Source organism: Mesoplodon mirus (assembly GCF_964341445.2).
Source record: "Mesoplodon mirus genome assembly, chromosome: 12".
NCBI classification, from domain to species: Eukaryota; Metazoa; Chordata; class Mammalia; order Artiodactyla; family Ziphiidae; genus Mesoplodon; species Mesoplodon mirus.
The window spans coordinates 96709303-96730014 of record NC_138988.1 but is presented as its reverse complement, the minus strand read 5'-3'; the positions used below and the strand labels follow the sequence as shown (position 1 = coordinate 96730014).

The following is a 20712-nucleotide window of genomic DNA, read 5'->3' as shown; positions in this document are numbered from 1 at the left end:
CATGCAATTTTAAAAAACTCATTTAAGAAAAAGATGTATGTATATTTTTTCTTTTCAGAAGGTAGTTAAGAGGTGATACAATTTGGGAGAGGGATCTAGGATTTGAAAAAGAGAAAAACAAAAATTTGCCCAAAACACAAGGCAATAAATTCCTTCATACACTTCTCCAGCAGAGCAAATGCGTCCTTGGCCACCTCTAAGATGAGGCTTATAATCAGTCAGGGACCAAGTGATGTGAATGAGACATGAGAAGAAACTGAGATTTATCTGTGGCTGCTTTGGCTGGTAATCCAGGCGAGAAGGGAGGGGTCCCTGAAGGCCCCGCTGGGCACAGGGAGAGACTGGGTTGTGATGTAATTAAAGAGAGCAGAACTCTAACCCTAGGATTCCCTGACATCTCCTTCTAGAGCAGCCATGGCAGCTGGACGCCTGGTGGTCCTAACTACAGAATGCAAATGAAGCTTGGAATGTGCTGATTTGGGCAGAATGCTTTGCAGATGAGAAGTAATGTAAATGACCGGGTGGGAGAATTGTGGTAATCAGAGCATATTATAACACAGTAATTTAATACCCCCAGCAGGTGGTTGACTCTTTTCTCTATGAGGTGAGTTGTACGTGTAGAATTTGCCCAGTGGGAGGAGAGAGTAGCAATGACCTGCCTTTTGTGGTAGTGGAAGACACAGGGTATTATGAAATTCACTTTGGGGAAGTTCCTGGAAACAATTGGTGGTGATATCTCATCCTTTAACGGACACTGTTTCAGCGTCTGGAAAGGACAAGGGCTCACAGGGAATGGGGCATGGAGGGAATAACAGGCATGGTGTCAGGCACACCTGGCTGTAAACACCTGTTTCCCCACTTAGGCTTTGCATCAAGATCACCTGGGGAGCTTGTTAAAACTACAGGTTCCTGGGCCCTGCACTGACCTACTAAGCCAGGATCTCAGGCCTTGAGGCCCCCAAAGTCTCTTTTTAAAATAAGCACACAAGGTGATTGTGCTACGAGGCTTCTCTAAGCCTTAGCTCTCCAAAAAGTGACGTAGGATTCACAATACCGGAGTCAGGATTATTGTGTAGATATAGCGTCATTAAAAAAAAAAAAAAAAAAACCTCAGGAAACATGCAGATCAAACAAAGGCTCGAAAACTTGTAGCTGTTATTATTACTGAGCCATGGGTTTGCCTTAAGACACTGTTCTTTCTTTAGAGCTTTCAATTGATGTCATTTGCCTGGCTAAGCCTTATTCACTGTGAAGACAGCAGGGAATCTTCAGCCAAATTAGCTGGGATGACCAAGTTGCAGGTTGTCGTTCCTGAGGATTCACGAAAGCAGCCTTTTCTTTCTGTCCCTTTTCGCTCTAAGTTTTAATGACACTGGTGTAAGGGCCCCCTTCAGGTCGGGGAATTTCTATTGAACGTGAAAACATCAATTATGTTGTAACAGGTTGTCGGCTCCAGTGAAAGTCAAGGGCTGTGGGTTGGACCCACCCGAGAATGGTAATCTGTTCTGGTCCCAGAGAGGCGCTTGAACCCCGAGGGCTCCCAGCGTAGCTGCCTTCTGTGTGGTGTATCTTACTTTCATTTGGCGGCGGGAGGCTCGAGGAAAAGGGGGAGGGGAGGCTAGCGTTCTGCCCTGCAGCTCGAAGAGAGCGAAGGTAGCTGCAAACCCGGCAGGCTCAGGTCGCTGGCGCTGAGACGTACGGAGGGTGGGGCTGCCCGTGGAGGGTGCGCGCGTGAGGCCGCGGGAGAGGCGGGAGTGGAGCATCCCAGGTGGGACCGCTGAGTGCCTTCCGGAAACCCTACTCGGGCCTCGGGGTCCGGATTGGCTCGGGCAGGGAGGTCGGCGAGGTCAAGCCCCTTTCGGCGCCTTCTTCTGACCCGCCCCGCCGCGGTCGCGCGGCTGTAGAGACGCGGGTGCGGGGCGTGGCAGGGGCATGCTGGCCAGGCGGCGGGGCACGAGTGGCAGCGCGCGGGGGCCGGAGCAGCGCCCGGCCCGGGACGCCCGGGGGCCGGATGGCGGAGCCCACGCGCGCCGCGGAGCCGGGGAGGTTTGCGCTCCGCTCGCTGCGCTGCAGGGAGGGCGCGGTGCCAGGCGCGAGCTCCCGGAGACCCAAAAAGAAAGCTTTTTATTTGCTGAGTTTGAAGCCCCTGAAGGAGCCCGCCCCCAACGACAACAACAACAACGTGTCCTTTGTGATCCATTGTCAACTAGGCAAGGAGATCAAACACATTTGCAGCAACTGCAGTCGTGGGGAGGACGCCCGGGACGGTGAGTGCCGGGGCGCGTCGGGGCGGCGGCGAGCGCGGGAGGCGGCTTTGCCGGTCCCCAGTTTGGGGGGCGCCGCCGGCGTCTCTTCCCGGAGAACTGCGGGGACATCCGCCCTCTACCCAGGCGTGACGCCCGCCCGTCCGGCACTTTGCAGAGTGCCGCCCGGAGCCAAACCCGGACCGCATCCGTGCACAGACCATTGATGGAAATGCTCCCCTACAGGAGGGGTTTGAAACAGTTAGAGCGGCAACTCTAGGATTTTTCTCTTGGGGAAGGTGGGGCTTTAGGGGCTTCATCAGGGGAAAGATTATTAGCTTTAAGAAGGTGCTTCCGCAGGTTTCTTAGCTTTCTGGGCTTAGCTGTTCTCCCATCGTTGCGTTAGATAGGATATAAGCTTTGCTGGGCTGCGTTACAGATGTGGCCTTCGGGTGGATTCACTTTGGAGCGGTGGTTGGGCCTCGGCCACAGCGCCCTGGAGACTAGACTTGTGGAGTTGAATGACGTCCGCTCCGAGTGGAACATGGCCGGGATTTTTGGAGGGCCGCCGCTGGTCCCTCTTGCACTGATGCTTAAGGGCCAAAATGTGGGAGGTGGGGGAGGAGCGGCAGCGGCTTCCTCCAGGTGTGCCCTGCGAGCCAAAGAGCTCCCTGCGAGCCAAAGAGCTCCCTGCGAACGATCCGGAGCGGGGCGGTGAAAGGGGGCCGGGCTGCCGGCGGCTCTGGGCAGAAGGCGCCACGGAGGAGGGACGGCGTTGCGCGGACCGGGCAGCAGCCTCCGCAGACGTGGACGCGCCTGTGGGGCGGTGCACTTCCCAGGCAGTTCGAAGCAGCTCAAAGAGCAGACTCCAGAGGGCCACTGAAGGTCTCGGAAAAGTTGTAGGCAGCAGGTTTTGCAGGGGAAGCATTAGCTACTGGCCAGCCTGAAGCTCATCGCCTGCCTTGACACTCACACCTGCTTGGGCAGGCAGATTTTTCCTATCCACCAGGCCGCTTCGCTTGTTGCCTTGGGAAGAACGCGTTATCACTTAGAGTATTTCTCCGGTTCCTGCTGGCCTCTGAGGTGCAGCGCAATGAAGCGACTGGTTTGGCTAATGTCTTTTCAGAATTAGAGTCCTGCTAGCGTAATTATACTTTTGTTTACTTAAACTGCCAGAGAGGCTGTGCAGGATGGCGCTAGGCATCCGAGGGGAAAATCGTGCAGGAGGAAGGAAGGCGCACAAAACACGCTGAGGCAGCTCCTGTTAGGTCTGGGGGAGGATATCTGTTTATGAGAAGCACACACTGACATGTGTTTGGTCCTTTGGTTACTCTATAAGCTGCTGACGCCTAGGCAATATAAATGGATTAATGGGGTGGTCTAAAGCCAGACTTTTACCATCTAATGTAATAGAGCATGAGATGCAGGCTAAAATATTTATTAAATGAGCCGCTCTGATGACTGAATTGCCTCCCAAATGGGCTACTTCCACAACCTTGGGGGTTTATTTAAATTAGGATCTCTGAACGTTGCTACAGTAAGGAAAGGTCTGTATCTACACTCAAGGATGTGTGTTCATGTGTGTAATTATGAACACCATGCTTCCGCTTCCAACACACATCATCTCTACCACCTCAAACACTCCAGAATGTCTTAAGGGGCTACTTACGGATGTTCACATATTACCTGATAGGACTGAAGCATTTAATCTCAAAGCATTCTTGTTTAAGGGAGACCTCATGTTGTGGCGCCTAATTTTTGCTGAATTCTACACTTGCTAATCCTGCCTTCCAGTGTGGGGTGTGCTTCGTTAGTCACTGAAATAAAATGAGATCAGGAGCTTAACCCTTCTACTTTTACTGCCAGGGCCCAAAGCAGCACTGCCCACTGTGAAAGGAAAAGAAGTTCAAATAAATTTCACTTTCTGCAGAGATTGACCTTGAATGATAGTTTGTCAGGAGTGGATGTTCTGTGAGCTAAGCTCTCCAGAAGCTGTTTTCAATTTGAGTCATCTTGTCTGCATGCCAGGAGAGCCAGCTCTTTTAAAGGAAATGTGTAGTAAAGATTGTAGTAATGCTCACAGTTTTGGTAGGGCTCCATGGAGGAGGACATTTCTTGCAGTGGGGTGTACCTGCATTGTGTCCAGCACCATAAATATGTTAGGTTTCTCCTCGGCACCACTGAGGTCATTTAGTAGCAACCAAGGACAATACTGGTCCAGCTGGAAAGCCCTCGCTTGAAATTTTATAGAGGTATTGTTCACTGAGTCTCATTCTTAATTTCCTCATATATAAAATATATTGAAACATATTTAAAGCATATTTTAATAACTTTCAGCCTAAAGACGATCTATAACTAAAAGTATTTGGCTGATATAGAATAAATTTTAAAAGAAAGAGTATCCCTGGCTCAGTGAACATATGAAAGTTGAAATTACATTTTGGCGCTTGCCATTTTACTTAAGAGTATTTTTTTAAGTTCCGGGTGTCCACTAACTAATACCAAAGATGCTTTGCTGACCTTATTTTTAAGTAGAAAATTACTTTTAAAAATTGTAGAATACAGTTCACCATTAATGGCCAAAGACAGTTTGTGTTTGCTTCACCTTTGCTGTTTTGGTTCAATACCGAAGGCATTTTCAGATGAAGAAACAAGCTTATGTAGCACTTTGGTGTAAAGGCCACAAACAAGTGAAGGGTAGAAAAAACACTGAAATCCTTCTCTGTTCATCTTTGAAACTAAGGTGCTTTCCAGTGTGCCTCAAGTTGATTATTTTTTTATATGGCACCTATACTGAACGTAGAAAATTAAGTACTGTTTTGTGTGTGTGTGTCTGTGTTATATACATGTGCAGTCTTGATAAGCCAGGTTTATTAAGCTATAGAACTAGAAGGAACTACACAATTTCCTAGTACCTTTAATTTTATCTGCCTTACATACTTGATAGGCTGGCATTGGTAGAAATAGACAGAGAGAAATTTTTAGCTAAATAGATTAGAAGTTATGAACATTGTAAAGCTGCAGGAGGGCTTCCCTGGTGGTGCAGTGGTTAAGAATCCGACTGCCAATTCAGGGGACACGGGTTTCAGCCCTGGTCTGGGAAGATCCCATATGCCGTGGAGCAACTAAGCCCGTGTGCCACAACTACTGAGCCTGCGCTCTAAAGCCTGGGAGCCACAACTACTGAGCCCGCGTGCCACAACTAGTGAAGCCTGGGTGCCTAAAGCCCATGCTCCGCAACAAGAGAAGCCACCACAATGAGAAGCCCGCGCACCGCAATGAAGAGTAGCCCCTGCTCGCTGCAACTAGAGAAAGCCTGCGCACAGCAACGAAGACCCAATGCAGCCAAAAATAAATAAATTAATTTAAAAAAAAAGCTGCAAGAGACATAGCTAAAGTATCACCTAACTTATATTGGGAGTCAATTGGAGAATATGATTTAATTTACAAATAGATAAAAATCAACTCTAGGGAGAAATCTATTCTAGAAAGCAAGGTATTTCTCTATATAATTTCATATATATTTTCTATTCTTATTTGAATTCCTTTTGAGTCTATTAGAAGTGAGGAATTATTGTAGGAATTACAGTGTCATTAATTGTGTATTAAAATGTAATTTCAAGTAATTTTTAATAGAAATGAAACATTTTAAAAACAGTTTTTAGAAATATTTTGAAGCCTCTTACAGTGGCCTGTTTAAAAAGTAATCAAATGATAGATTTAGAAACAAGACATATATTTTTTTAACATCTTTATTGGAGTATAATTGCTTTACGATGTGTTAGTTTCTGCTGTATAACAAAGTGAATCAGCTATACATATATCCCCATATCTCCTCCCTCTTGCGTCTCCCTCCCACCCTCCCTATCCCACCCCTCTAGGTGGTCACAAAGCACCGAGCTGATCTCCCTGTGCTATGCGGCTGCTTCCCACTAGCTATCTGTTTTACGTTTGGTAGTGTATATATGTCCATGCCACTCTCTCACTTCATCCCACCTTCTCCTTCCCCCTCCCCGCATCCTCAAGTCCATTCTCTACATCTGCGTCTTTATTCCTGTCCTGCCCCTAGGGTCTTCATAACCGTTTTTTTTTCTTTTTTTTAGATTCCATGTATATGTGTTAGCATATGGTATTTGTTTTTCTCTTTCTGACTTACTTCACTCTGTGTGACAGACTCTAGGTCCATCCACCTCACTACAAATAACTCAATTTCATTTCTTTTTAGGGCTGAGTAATATTCCATTGTATATATGTGCCACATCTTCTTTATCCATTCACCTGTTGATGGACACTTAGGTTTCTTCCATGTCCAGGCTATTGTAAATAGTGCTGCAATGAACATTTTGGTACGTGACTCTTTTTGAATTATGGTTTTCTCTGGGTATATGCCCAGTAGTGGGATTGCTGGGTCATATGGTAATTCTATTTTTAGTTTTTTAAGGAACCTCCATACTGTTCTCCATAGTGGCTGTATTAATTTACATTCCCACCAACAGTGCAAGAGGGTTCACTTTTCTCCACAACCTCTCCAGCATTTATTGTTTGTAGGTGTTTTGATGATGGCCATTCTGACTGGTGTGAGGTGATACCTCATTGTGGTTTTGATTTGCATTTCTCTAACGATTAGTGATGTTGAGCATCCTTTCACGTGTTTGTTGGCAATCTGTATGTCTTCTTTGGAGGAATGCCTGTTTAGGTCTTCTGCCCATTTTTTGATTGGGTTGTTTGTTTTTTTGATATTGGGTTGCATAAGCTGCTTGTATATTTTGGAGATTAATCCTTTGTCAGTTGCTTCATTTGCAAATATTTTCTCCCATTCTGAGGTCTGTCTTTTCATCTTGTTTATAGTTTCCTTTGCTGTGCAAAAGCTTTTAAGTTTGATTAGGTCCCACTTGTTTCTTTTTGTTTTTATTTCCATTTCTCTAGGAGGTGGGTCAAAAAGGATCTTGCTGTGATTTATGTCATAGAGTGTTCTGCCTATGTTTTCCTCTGAGTTTTATAGTGTCTGGGCTTACATTTAGGTCTTTAATCCGCTTTGAGTTTATCCTTGTGTATGGTGTTGAAACAAGACATATTGATTGTAGCTGCTACTCAGTGCCTTTTACATGTGATTAATCAATATTTCAAGGTTGTTTTCATTTCACTAAATATGATTTCTATTCTTCAAATATTCATAGACAAATTCACTAACCCATTGACTCACTAGAGGCATTTCCAAATTTTGTTTTCAGAGTTAGAAATATTTCACACATTATTCTAATGGATCCCAGTGTGAACTTTTAGAACAAAAACAATTTGCCCTAATACTTCTCTGTTACTCTGTAGGGTTCATTCCACAAGACAGCTTTTTAGAAAAGAATGCCTTATGAGTTTCTGTGGGTCAAATCCTTCTTTTTGCAGATGAGAAAACTGAGGTGCATACAGATTAGGTGAGCAGTCCTCCAAAATTCAGCCACCATTTGGTGTCAGGGCTACTAACAGAACTGTTCCTTCGTGAAGAAGTTTCTAGTGGTGGTCCAGAGGTGGCTCCTGGAACCTCACTGCCTGTTTTCAAATAATGGCTCCTCCACTTGCTAGCTGGGTGACTTCAGAATACCACGATATTATCTACTGCGTGGTGTTGTGAGGATTAAATGAGATAATTAGCACGAAGCACTTAGCATGGTGCCTGGCAAGAGAAAGTGCTGGAGAAATATTAGCTGTGATTACTTTCATCTGTGTTGTTACTGCCTAGTTCAATTTTGTCTTGGATCTTTCCTCCTGCTATTGTGTGCTCTTCGGTCTCTTGCGTAATTAAACATCCCTGGATTGGGTCCAAGATGAACGCACCAATTCTACTCTGTGTTTAACAGTGAAAACATATTTCTAATAAAAGCAAGTAAAAGTGAGATTGGGGAAGAGTGCCTTCAACATCGTGCATGTCAAAAGTATTTTGTCGTGCTGGTTTTAGAATTTTAACAATCATGACCAGTTCATTCTAGATAAAAGGGCTCACGTATGTGTCTAAGTTTACAATGACTAAGCACTTTTTGGTCAGTCGGATACTCCAGAAAATAGGCAAGGTGAGATCCAGCTGTTTCTCCGGAAGAGGAAAAGTGAACAGCTGGATGAAGTATTGTTACTGTTGTACTGTATTGTTCTCCAGAACAATAATTACTGGAGAATTCTATCGACATGGGCCCAGTGGACACTGAGAATAAGAGGGACAGCTAGGAAAGACGTGACCTGAAGCAAGGGGTAGAGGCGGGAAACGGCTTCCATGAAGTCGGGAGAGCTTAGGAAAGGCTCTAACTTGGGCAGGGCGTAAAGGTTGTTTGGAACCCTGAAAAGAAAAGCATGTGCTCAGACAGTAGTGAAGAGAGTGAAGAAGGGCTTAGTGGGGTGTTAGGAAGAGGTGTAAAGAGGGGGGGAATTCTAATGAAGGTGGGCTCTTAAAATTCTGCTAAAGTATCCACGTACAATCGTCCCTCAGTATCTCTGGGGGATTGGTTTCAGGCACCCTCTGCAGGTACCAAAATCCAGGGATGCTTATGTCCCTTATATAAAATGGCCAGTGCAATGAATACAGTCCGCCCTCCACATCTGTGGGTTTTGCATCTGCGGGTTTTGCATCTGCGGATACAGAGGGCAGACGGTACTCACACAACTGACCTATTGATTGATTCTCTTATGTTTGCTTATAAAATTAGCACGTTGTGTGTGCAGGGCCCCCTCAGATACCAAGAGGTACAATAACCAGTTGTTGCCTTTGAAGAATCGACCTTAGAGCAGCAGGAAGGTAAACTGCTAAATTATTGGAGGAAGCCATTAACTTTGCGAGTAAGGCAGGAGGGCTTCCCAGAGGAGGTGATATTTGCACTAGGGCCTAACGAAGGAGTTTTCTCAGATAAATAAGGAAGGGCATTTTGGTAAGAAAAAAAAATGCAAATGATATAAATTGCAAAAGAGCATAGCTTGCCCAGAAAAGGGGAGAAGGTCAGCAGGTAGAATTGGTGGAATGTAGGGGAAAATGACATGAGGTAGTCTAGAAACATATGTAGGGGCAATTCGTCTTTTTTTTTCCGATGATATATTTCTGCAGCATTTTTATGTGCCAGGTTAAGTGTTGGGAATATAAAAATCGGTAAGATAGTACGGTCTTTGTGCTCAAAGACCTTAAATGTAGCACAGGGACATAGTTAGATGGATACATGCACAGAAGTTTTAAAAGTGTTTGAGAGGGCTTCCCTGGTGGTGCAGTGGTTGAGAGTCTGCCTGCCGATGCAGGGCATGTGGGTTCATGCCCCGGTCCGGGAAGATCCCACATGCTGCGGAGCGGCTGGGCCCGTGAGCCATGGCTGCTGAGCCTGCGCATCCGGAGCCTGTGCTCCGCAATGGGAGAGGCCACAACAGTGAGAAAAAAATGAGAAAAAAGAAAAAAGTGTTTGAGAGAAGTAAGTGTGTGTGTGTGTGTGTGTGTGTGTGTGTGTGTGTGGTTTTTTAATTAATTAATTTATGTATGGCGGCATCGGGTCTCATTGCTGCACACGGGCTTTCTCTAGTTGCGGTGAGCGGGGGCTACTCTTCGTTGCGGTGCGCAGGCTTCTCATTGCGGTGGCTTCTCTTGTTGCAGAGCATGGGCTCTAGGCGTGTGGGCTTCCGTAGTTGTGGCACATGGCCTCAGTAGTTGTGGCTCGCGGGCTGTAGAGCGCAGGCCCAGTAGTTGTGGCTCATAGGCTTAGTTGCTCCACGGCATGTGGGATCTTCCCGGACCAGGGCTTGAACCTGTGTCCCCTGCACTAGCAGGTGGATTCTTAACCACTGCACCACCAGGGAAGCCCGAGGCAGGTGTTTTGGAGGCAGAAAGTAGAGAGTGTCAGGCCCGACTTGGGCAAGAGGGAAATCAGGAAAATCCCGGTACAGTTTATGAAGGAGTTCATATTTCATTCAGTGAGCACTGTAAAAATATTAATAAACAGAAGTCTCAATTAAGTAGACTTGGGAGACCGGACAGGGGAGCTTTCATGCCCTGGGAGGATAGCAGAGCCCAACAGGAAAAAGAAAGTCTCCTCTTCTTGCCTGGCAAGGATTCAGCCAATGAAAAGCCAGGGACTCTTTGTTTACTAAGCCCCCCCAACTTCCTTTTCCCGTCTGTAAAAGCATCCGCCTTTCCTTGCTGTTTGGGGACCTTCACAGGTTGTAGACTCCCAGTTGTATTTCTCTGCTGATCCTGAATAGATCCATCTTTTTGCTGGAGAAGTGACTGGCAGTCTGTTTGTTTTAGGTCAGCGACACCGAAGGTAGCCCAGGGATTTTTAAGCAGAGGTAGCATGATTAAATTACCTTAAAAAAAAAAAACTTACGAAAAACGTATACAGAAGTATGCAGGAGAGGATGATGATCTCTGTAGATTCATCAGCCACATTCCCCCACTCCTATATTATATTGGAGCAAATTTGAGCAGGTTTTTGTGATGGTGTTGCTGGCACAGCTTAAGCAGGGACCAGACGAGAAAGGGCCTGGGTCCGACACTCATAGCCAAGAAAGGTCATTTCAAGACCTTAAGCAGTAAGTGTCAAAAGACCAAGATTCTGCTGTTCTGTTACAGACTCATAAAAAGGCCCAGTGACACTTTCAAGCACCAGCAATTCAAAGTCAGTTTGCTTTATTTTCAGCCTCACTCGAACTCATATGTAATTTTGCAAATAATTTCCCCTTCTGCTCTAATATCTTTCTGACTTATAGACATCTATAAATATTCACTCAGTTTAGGAGAAGAAATGTTTAAAATATTTGTAAAATCTATAGCTTAAAATATACCCATATGTCTAAAGGAAATTTAAAGAGATCAATAGATAAAATATACACATACAACTGTATTGAGAGGGGAAGGATCAAAACTTTTTTGCTAGCCCCAAATATTCATTTCTGTAGTTTGCTAGTTAATCCAAATGGTAAGAACTTTTCGGACGTGAATAGGTGTTTATAGAGTTTGAAGACATGGCTGAAAGGAGGGGGCATGACGATTTGATTTTTGTGTAGGTTGTAAAATAGGGGTCCAGTTTAATTTCTTTTGCATGTAGCTGTTCAGTTTTCCATTTATGAAGAGTGTCCTTTCCTCCTTGTATACTCTGGGCTATACTATGACACATTCTGCTTATCCACTAATCAGTTGATGGTGATTTGTGTTGTTTCCATTTTTTGGCTATTATGAATAATTCTTCTTTGAGCATTTATGTACAAGTTTTAGTGTAGATGTATGTTTTCATTTCTTTTGGGAATATACCTAGGGGTAGAATTGCTGGATCATCCGGTGACACCATGTTTAGCCATTTGAGAAACTGCCAGGTTCTTTTTCAAAGTGCCTGCACCATAGTATGTTCCCAACAGCAATGAAGATAAAGTCCCATTTCTCTACGTCTTTCCAGTGATTTTCATTATCTGTGTTTTGGATTTCTGTCGCCCCGGAGGATTATTAAGAGAGAGAGTGAGAACGTTCTGAGTTGATGGTCAAGAAGAGAGTTGATTCAGTCTGTTTAAGAAAACCGATAAGTTTAGAAAACGTAGACACATAACTCTATTTATGTTACACTTTATAATTTGCACATGTTATTTCCTTGTAATCATCAAATTTCCTTTTAAGGTTGGAAATGCTACTGTGACCGTTTTAGGGGGGTGGGAACAGAGGATCAGTGGTCATGGCTTCCTCCGTGTCACCTGCTGTTGCTACTGTGCCTGGGCCATCCCTCTGCTTCCATCTCTGCAGCCATGGTCGGCTGCTTCTGAGATGTGAACCTCTAAGAAGAGACTACGTGTTTTGGCCAATGAGGTTTAACATCTTCAAGTGATTAATTAAATATGAAAGTGATCCTTTCAGGAAAATTCAGGTAAAAAGGAACACCAAAAGCAAACTGTCAGTTCAGTAAAAAGCAAAAGAGGAAATTATATGGTGGAGAGTGCTTTTGGTTAGAATTGGGAAACCTCAGGGGCCGCTGATACCCTCTCTCTGCTCTCAGGACTCTCTGTCCTGAGTTTCTTCCACCTGTGAGATAATTATTTCTCTTCCCTGAAGATGTTGCGATGCCTAAAACCCATATAGATCAGGGGTTGGTAAGCAGTGGTCCCTGAGCCCTCCCTCTGTTTTTGTAGTGGAGAATTTTTTTCTTTTTTTAACAATTACAAACGGCTGACAGAAATCGAAAGAAGAAGAATATTTCATGACACAAGACACTCATATGAAATTCAGATGTCAGTGTCCATAAATAAAATTTTGTTGGAGCACAGCCATGCGTAATCGTTTGCGTACAGTCTATGGTGGCTTTTGCACCACAGCTGCAGAGTTGAGGGGCTGCGGCAAAGACCCGCACACCCTCAAATATTTAGTTTCTGGCTTTTTTTTTTTTTTTTCTGTACGCGGGCCTCTCACTGCTGTGGCCTCTCCCGTCGCAGAGCACAGGCTCCGGACACACAGGCTCCGCGGCCATGGCTCACGGGCCCAGCCGCTCCGCGGCATGTGGGACCTTCCAGGATCGGGGCACGAACCCGTGTCCCCTGCATCGGCAGGCGGACTCTCAACCACTGTGCCACCAGGGAAGCCCTAGTTTCTGGCTTTTATCAGAACAATTTTGCTGACCCCTGATACATCACAGTTCCTATAATCAGGAGATACCGATACTGACCATTTTAACACCACATCTAATCTTAGGATTGAAAGGGACTCAATCACATCTCAGTGTCATTCACCAGAACTGCAGTTTTAGTCCTTTTCAAAGGCTAAATGTACGCAGAGGGACAGATTTAAAATGCAAATCAAGCTAAAAAGAAACAACTCCTCCGAATTGGGTTTGTGGAGTATCTTTCCTTTCCCCACTCCTACTCTGACCTTTATGTGGGTTTCAGGCTGGCACATGTGACAAAAGGGGATGGATTTCTAATCCCCACCTAAGAGCTAACCATCCTGACTCTGCTTTTGTTTCCGTGTGAACTTTAGAACAATCGCCTCTGCTATTTTGGCAGATGGAGATTTGCCTCCATAGTAATTATTTTGCAACCCACAAAAGTAATTACAAAATCAAATAATTAGCTTCTAAACCAGCTGTAACCCCAGCAGTGACTCTTGGGAGGGGAGAAAAGTTCCTGTTCTTTAATCTTCATTTTTAGGACTGTCACCTTCTGCTTCCCTTGCCCCCTTACCTCAGTTCTTGAGGTATTTTAGGTCGAGTAGCAGTCTTCAATGAAGCATTAGCTGCTTTTGAGGCAACCATCTTAAACAGTAGTACTGTTCCAAGGTTATGAGTGGAAAGACAGAGAAGCAAGCAAGAAAAAGGAAAAGCAAAGCCTGATTTAATTCTTCCAGTAATAGGAAATCAACTTTAAAAAGGAATGACAGCCTACCAGACTCCATGCCTGGCTGGTTGGAATTATTGGGAGCTGCATTGTGGTGAGGCCTCCAGATCTGAAGGTGTTCTCTGGAAGAGTTGGCACTACGATTTCCTGGCACAAAGTGAGGAATGCAATCTGCCACACAGTTAGCGACCATCCATCACTGACAGACTGGGCACATACCAGAATCTGCCTATTTCTTGAGAGACTTAGAGTCTGTTTATGGGCAAATGTTTGTCTAACACGTGCAGCAGATACTGTAGATAATGTTTATATGTTTGGAAACTTACTTGTCTGATGAACTGGGCTACTCCACAGGATGGAAGTGTATCCAGAAGCAGATCTTGGCTACGGGCACCATGATGGATTTGCTACATATTCAAGAAACGCCCCTTCCAGGGACTTCCGTGGTGGCGCAGTGGTTAAAAATCTGCCTGCCAGGGTTTCCCTGGTGGTGCAATGGTTGAGAGTCCGCCTGCCGATGCAGGGGACACGGGTTCGTGCCCCGGTCTGGGAAGATCTGACATGCCGCGGAGCGGCTGGGCCCATGAGCCATGGCCGCTGAGCCTGTGCAAAAAAAAAAAAAAAAAAAAAAAAGAATCAGCCTGCCAGTGCAGGGGACATGGGTTCGAGCGCCGGTCCACGAGGATCCCACATGCCGCAGAGCAACTAAGCCCGTGTGCCACAATCACTGCAACGAGAAACCCCTGCTCACCACAACTAGAGGAAGCCTGTGCTCAGTAATGAAGACCCACTGCAGCCCAAAATAAATAAAATTTAAAAAAAAAAAAGAATCGCCCCCTCCAAATCTCAGTAACTCACTGATTGATGGATCCCTTCCCCAGCTCACTAAAAAAGCCAAACAAGCCACCGACAGGAGCTTATCATCCCCCAAATGAACACTCAGTGAACCTTTTTGCTTGCCCAAAGCCCTAATGTTTTTTTTTTTTTTTTTTTTTGTTTTTTTTTTTGGTACGCGGGCCTCTCACTGTTGTGGCCTCTCCCGCTGCGGAGCACAGGCCCCGGACGCGCAGGCTCAGCGGCCATGGCTCACGGGCCCAGCCGCTCCGCGGCATGTGGGATCCTCCCCGACCGGGGCACGAACCCGCGTCCCCTGCATCGGCAGGCGGACTCTCAACCACTGCGCCACCAGGGAAGGTCCAGCCCTAATGTTTTCATAGCCAGAATGAACAGTATGCTGCAGTTTCCAACTAGCCATGATATGAATTTTTCATGCACTATTAAGCAGACTGTGGTCAGAACGCCACCACCCAAAGTAAAACTGAAGACAAAGGAACAGATTTTAATATATGCAGCTGAAAGAGCCCTTTGCAGTGGAAGTAGAAATGATGCACTATTGGACCCCTCCCATCCTTGCCCCGGTCTTTGAGGTGGCATCGGGAACGTAAATGCAGATTTCTTGTGGTAAGACAATAGAAGTAGCTTGGAATACTGGTGAGTGTAGTAGTCATTGGGCTGTGTGCTTAGGTTAATTTTTCAAGTTTTTCTAGAAGGCAGAAGAGGGAATACATAGAAAAAGGAGCATCTATGTTCAAGAAATAAAAGTAAAGACAAGAGTTACTCTTTGGAAGAGGAAACTTATGAGTATCTTAGACCCCCATATATAAACCAGGTAAAAGGGGGATTGCTGGTTTAGGCCAGGGGAGGGCCTGCCCTCACAGAGGGCCATAGAGTCCTAGAGCTTTCCAGAACCACAGTTTTAAAGTTGTTCTTTGCTCTCCTCCATTTAGGTGAGATACAATGTAGAATGATTAATTGCATTTCTACAAGGTAAACATCAGCTCATAACTGGGGACATTATATCCCCAATTTTTATCCTGTGAAGATGATGAACATCTAATAGAGCAGCTTGTGACATAAATAAGGTATAACCAAATAAGGTGTAGGTTTTTCATGTGTATGTATATGGTACACCCTAGAATAGAGCTAATTTGGGGGAAAGTGTATATATTGGCTTCGGATTTGTATTACATCACATGTAAACGGGTAGTAATATAACATCTTTAGCTTCAAATTATTTCACGAGGAATGTTTAATCTCGTGCCAACATTAATAATCACCTCTTTAAAAAAGGCAACTGCTCCAAATAAAATTGGATCAGGTGTACAGTCCTTTTTGCTTCCTCCTTAACATTGTTGGTGGAACATTGTTGAAATTCACCATTGGATTTATAAGCAAGTGTTGAGGACCAAACAGGAATGACACTTGGCATTTAAACCATAAGTAGACGGGTCAGTGTGCGTTACTGGCTCAAAGTACTGAATTCGCCATGAATGAAATAACACAAATTTACTTTGAAAATATCATAGCCTAAATTACAGTAAGATTTAACTGGGAGGATTTCCACCATGCTTTTAGAAAGCAAACATGGCTTATTTTTATTGCACAATCCTAAGAGTGCAATTCCTGGCAGTGTTTACCAGAGAGAAGGAATTAGCAGCCTCCAGGGGAGGGTTAGGAAAACAAAGCATCCTCTGGGAATCCGGCTCCTAAGTCTTGGTGCCAGTAACCTTGGTACAAACTGGCCTCAGACAAATTTCAGTCTTGGCCTTTGTTTTCCTTCTTGCGAAAAGGGGTGAAGGAGAGGAGGATCCTGCTTGTTTTTCCAGAGGGTGTTGAGAATATTCAGGAGGCTTCTGGAAATTTTTCAAAAACAGAAAACACAGGGGGTTTTGTGCTTTTAAATCCGTGGTGCTAGCTTCCACATTCTAAAGGGATGGAGGAACTGGGTTTCTCTTTTCTCCTTGTATTCTCCTCTCTATTCGTGGTGATGGTCGGTGGAAGGATGGAGCACCGAAAAGGCTTCATGGCTTGTGGGACGGGGAAAACGATAGTCACTTTCTCTCAAGGTGAAAGAGCAGAGGGATCCCCTGAGCTAGATGAACAGATGACTCTGCCATCTGCTTCTGGCTGCGTGTGGCCTCCCCCCATACCCAGCCGAGCCCTTTTCAGACTTGCAGGTCACAGAGCTGTGAGCTCTGAAGAGCAGTCTCCTGAAGGCTATTCCAGAAACCCAAGTACCTTGCCCATGGCCGGTCCCCCTGCCCAAAAGACAAAGGCTGCCCAGTCAAGCCAGAGGGGGTGGGCTGAGGCCCCTAAGGAATACAGATCCTCTTCAGAATTCAGTCCTCTGCCGTCTGACTAAATCCATAGATATCACAGCATTTTTTTAAGTGTACACATATGTCCGTGACTTAGGCATAAAAGATGTTAGAGTGGATTATGGACTAGTCAAGGAAGTGGGTGTGAAAATCGGGGTACTTTGTACCTTCACCTTTGCTTTTAATTTACTCCCTTTGCTTCCTTATGGACATGCAGGGTCCTATTTTGATGGGTTCCCCCGACACACAAAAGTTTAAATTAGCCGTATTGCTTGTGGGAAAATAATAATTTTCTGCCTGGCATCTACATATATTGAGGTCTGTACTCTTAGAACCAGTCCAAGGTAGCAAGGCAAAAAAGACAAGTTCTCCCATGCCATTTGGAAATATGGCCTGCCCGAATTCCAGGGTCTGTGCCATTCCAACAGAGACCTGCAGAAGCACTCATCTTCCTGCCAAAGACCTCTTACGGTAAAGGAGGCTGTGTCACGCTTCTCTGCTATTGAGCTTCCCAAAGCAGCTCTGATTACAGAGGGAGAAATTTTAAAACTCAGGTTCTGAAGTTCAGTATTGGGAATTGTTGTCAACTTTAATGAGCTGTTTTCCAAAATGTGTTCCATAGAACACGTGCTCCATGGGATGGTAATAGATGGTATGTGAAAATTTTCAAGATCAAACTAACTTGGAAAACTGAGCTAATAAACAAAGTTAAGTAGATTTTTTTAAATTTCTGAGCCCTTGGTGTGCCCATGTGCCTAGTGAAACGTCAAGAACAGAGTGTTTATACCTCTTTACCCAAATTTATTTTATCATACACAGTGGTTTTTTTTCGAGGGGTGGGGAGCATTCACAGGTGATGAACGCCCTAGAAAAAAATTAATGTGTGGCTTCAGAATCCTCCCATAGAAAATACTACATTGATTGACTCTTTCCCACTTGTGAAAGATACAGACTCACACAGAACAATGAGATTTGTTCATGAATTCTTCTTTCTGACCAGAAGCTATTGGCATTAAACTTCATAGTAATTGGGAAGAAATACTTTCACTTTTGCTGAACATGTTTAGTGATTTTTGGTTCAAAGAGTTATGAATGCAAATTATTATACCTTTGTTTCAGTCAATCCAGGAATTAGGTACTTTCTCTATTTCCCTAGTTAGGCTATGTGATAGAACCATATAGCAGGTCTGGGATTTCTAGAGACCTGTGATCTCAATGTGGAATATTTTAGGTCAGTGTTTCTTAGTCTCATGACTATTGACATTTTGGACTAGATAATTCTTTGTTTGGGGTGGCAAGTGGTATTCTGTGCATTGTAGAATACTTAGCAGCATCCCTGGCCTCTATCCACTAAGTGCCAGTAGCACCTACTATCTTAAAATGTACCTGGGATTTGTTCTAATCAGGAGTGGTAAGGGGACAGACAGGGAGGTAACTGCCTTTGAAAGAAGAGTTTATGACAACTCCTAAGGGGAAGGGGCACAGCATCCATGCAGCACCCCCTGGGGAAGTACCAGGGTTGGTCAGGAGGCAGAAGGGCTCAGGAGAGAACGTAGCCCAGAGTTTTATTGTGTTTTGCGCAGAGAAGGAATGGGTGAATCAAGGTAGGCAAGTGTGAGCAAGTTTTGGATTGGTTAGTTTGAATAATTTTGACCGGCTCAGGGTTGTAAAGGTGGTTCTCTAGTTGTTCAGTACCTGGCCCTGGGGTGATTGAGGGCAGAGGAAATACACACTCGCTGTGTGAGAGTTCGATCCAGGAGATGGTTGGGGGGATACGCTTTGGATTGCTTGGCTTGCATAGGAAAGGTGCCCTGGCAGGCAAGTTGTTTACTATCTCTAGGAATTAGCTAGTTCTGGGAGGGGCAGCCTCTCCAGGCTCCAGGATGTCAGAGCCTCATCAAGTACAGAAAATATTTTAAAACATGCTTCATACACCCACCTCCCGCTTGTGACAACCAAAAATGTCTTCAGACCGTGCCAAATGTCCCCTGGGGGCAAAGTTGCTCCTGGGTTAACAATCACTGATTGGGCTTCCCTAGTGGCGCAGTGGTTGAGAGTCCGCCTGCAGATGCAGGGGACACGGGTTCGTGCCCCGGTCTGGGAAGATCCCACATGCTGCGGAGCGGCTGGGCCCGTGAGCCATGGCCGCTGAGCCTGCGCGTCCGGAGCCTGTGCTCCACAACGGGAGAGGCCACGGCAGTGAGAGGCCCACGTACCGCAAAAAAAAAAAAAAAAAAAAAGAATCACTGATTACCGGCCAGAGTGGGCAGTGCCAACCATGAGTGGGTTCAACAAAGCAAGAAATCAGTGTGGACTAAATCCCAGGAGGGGGGTTTGTGTGAAGGGGCCGATGTGGATTGGCAGAAGTCAGGAAGGAGGAGATCCTAAGTGGAAGGGTTCCCAAGAACAGGAGCAAGGAGGGGAAGGAAGCGTAAGTGTATCGTTGTTAGATAATAACAACGATGCCTTAGTCACTTGCTCAATGCCAAGCCCTGTGCCAGTGATGGGAAATACGGGCTTAATCTTCCCAAGAGCCCCATGAGATAGGTACTGTTTATTTCAGCTTGGCAGAAAAGAAACCTGAGCCTCCGAGGGATTAAGCAACATGCTGGTCTCGCCGGTAATAAGTGCTGAGGTTAGGATTTGAAATCAGGTCTCTTTTTAATACGAGGTAAAGTTAAAAGATATTAAATTATAGGCAGAAGTGCCTGGACTTAAAGGGATGTGCCACACGCAGTGATGGTAGGTTCTTCAGCAGAGGAGTGATAACGTGTAAAGAGTATTTTGTGTTTTTGTTTGTTGTTTTTTTCTTCTTTTTTTTTTTTTTTTTTTTTTTTTGCGGTACGCGGGCCTCTCACTGCTGTGGACTCTCCCGTTGCGGAGCACAGGCTCAGCGGCCGTGGCTCACGGGCCCAGCCGCTCCGTGGCATGTGGGATCCTCCCGGACCGGGGCACTAACCCGTGTCCCCTGCATCGGCAGGCGGACTCTCAACCACTGCGCCACCAGGAAAGCCCGCAAAGAGTCTTTTGGTTCAGCGCGTGGCATCAGCTCTGCAGCAGGCACAGGGAATTAGTTGCAGGTGGGCTGAGGCAGGGTGGTGCCGAGCAGGATCAAGCAGTAGAGCTGTGATGAGAGGGGCTTAGCCAAGGGTTGTGGCAGTAGGATTGGAGCAGAAAGGGGTGTCAGAGATGTTTCTTGACAATAGGAACTAAAGGCTGAAGAGATGAAGAAAGGAAGGTTACGCCATAGCATCTAAGACAAAAGCCTAGAAGAACGGTGGTCCTCTCCCGTCCCCTTCTCCCCAGTGGGAAGGGCACAGGTGTAATAGAAAGGCAGGCTGGGGTCTCAGGAACAGGGTAGAATATGGGCTCACTTAAAGATCTTGGTTTTAGTTCATTTCTGTGCCCCATTTTTACTTTTCATAGTAGTGACCACTTGTTATACTTGCTGTGAGTTAGGCACTGCTCTTTCTACTTTCCATATATGAACGCACTTATTCCTCACGACGACCTCTGAAGGCAGTCTCCATTTGGCAGATGAGGAAACCAAGGCTCAGAAGGGTTTAATAGCTTGCCCCAAATCTGGCTCCAGAGTCATGCCCTTTACGTTCTCAGCTTTGCAGCTTCTGGAGCACGTTATTAATGCCCAGCTGCTAGGCATTTGGGCAATGTTATCTCCTATCATCACTGGGTACACTTACGTACTTCTTGGTTTTCCCAACTACAGAATGAAAGGGCTGAGCTCATAAATCCCTTGTAGCTCTGTCGTTCCATGTCTGAGTAATAGTTCTACTTATTAAAAAAGTCAGACCGAATTCTGTTACTTATTATAATGGAGACCTTTTTCTTAAAAAGAAATGTCTTCCTTTTCAAATGTCTTCCTTCTGAGGCCTTGGTTGGCCCAGGAAGAGATACCCCTTCCCTGGAATCCCAGGCCTCTGAGCATTGTTCGTGGAAAGCCATTCTGCTTTCTGTGCATCTGTTTC

At 45.4% G+C, this 20712-nt stretch overlaps 1 protein-coding gene across 3 annotated transcripts in view; it reads left to right on the top strand.

Moving 5' to 3' along the window:
• The first annotated feature begins 1816 nt into the window (after window positions 1-1816).
• Window positions 1817-20712, top strand: part of PHACTR1 (phosphatase and actin regulator 1) — a 248428-nt gene continuing 229532 nt past the window's right edge. For all 3 annotated transcript variants that reach the window (XM_082637352.1, XM_082637350.1, XM_082637351.1), the window contains exon 1: window positions 1817-2267. In XM_082637352.1, the coding sequence (XP_082493478.1) occupies window positions 2012-2267 (256 nt within the window). In that variant the 5' untranslated portion in view covers window positions 1817-2011. The remainder of the gene's footprint in view (window positions 2268-20712) is intronic.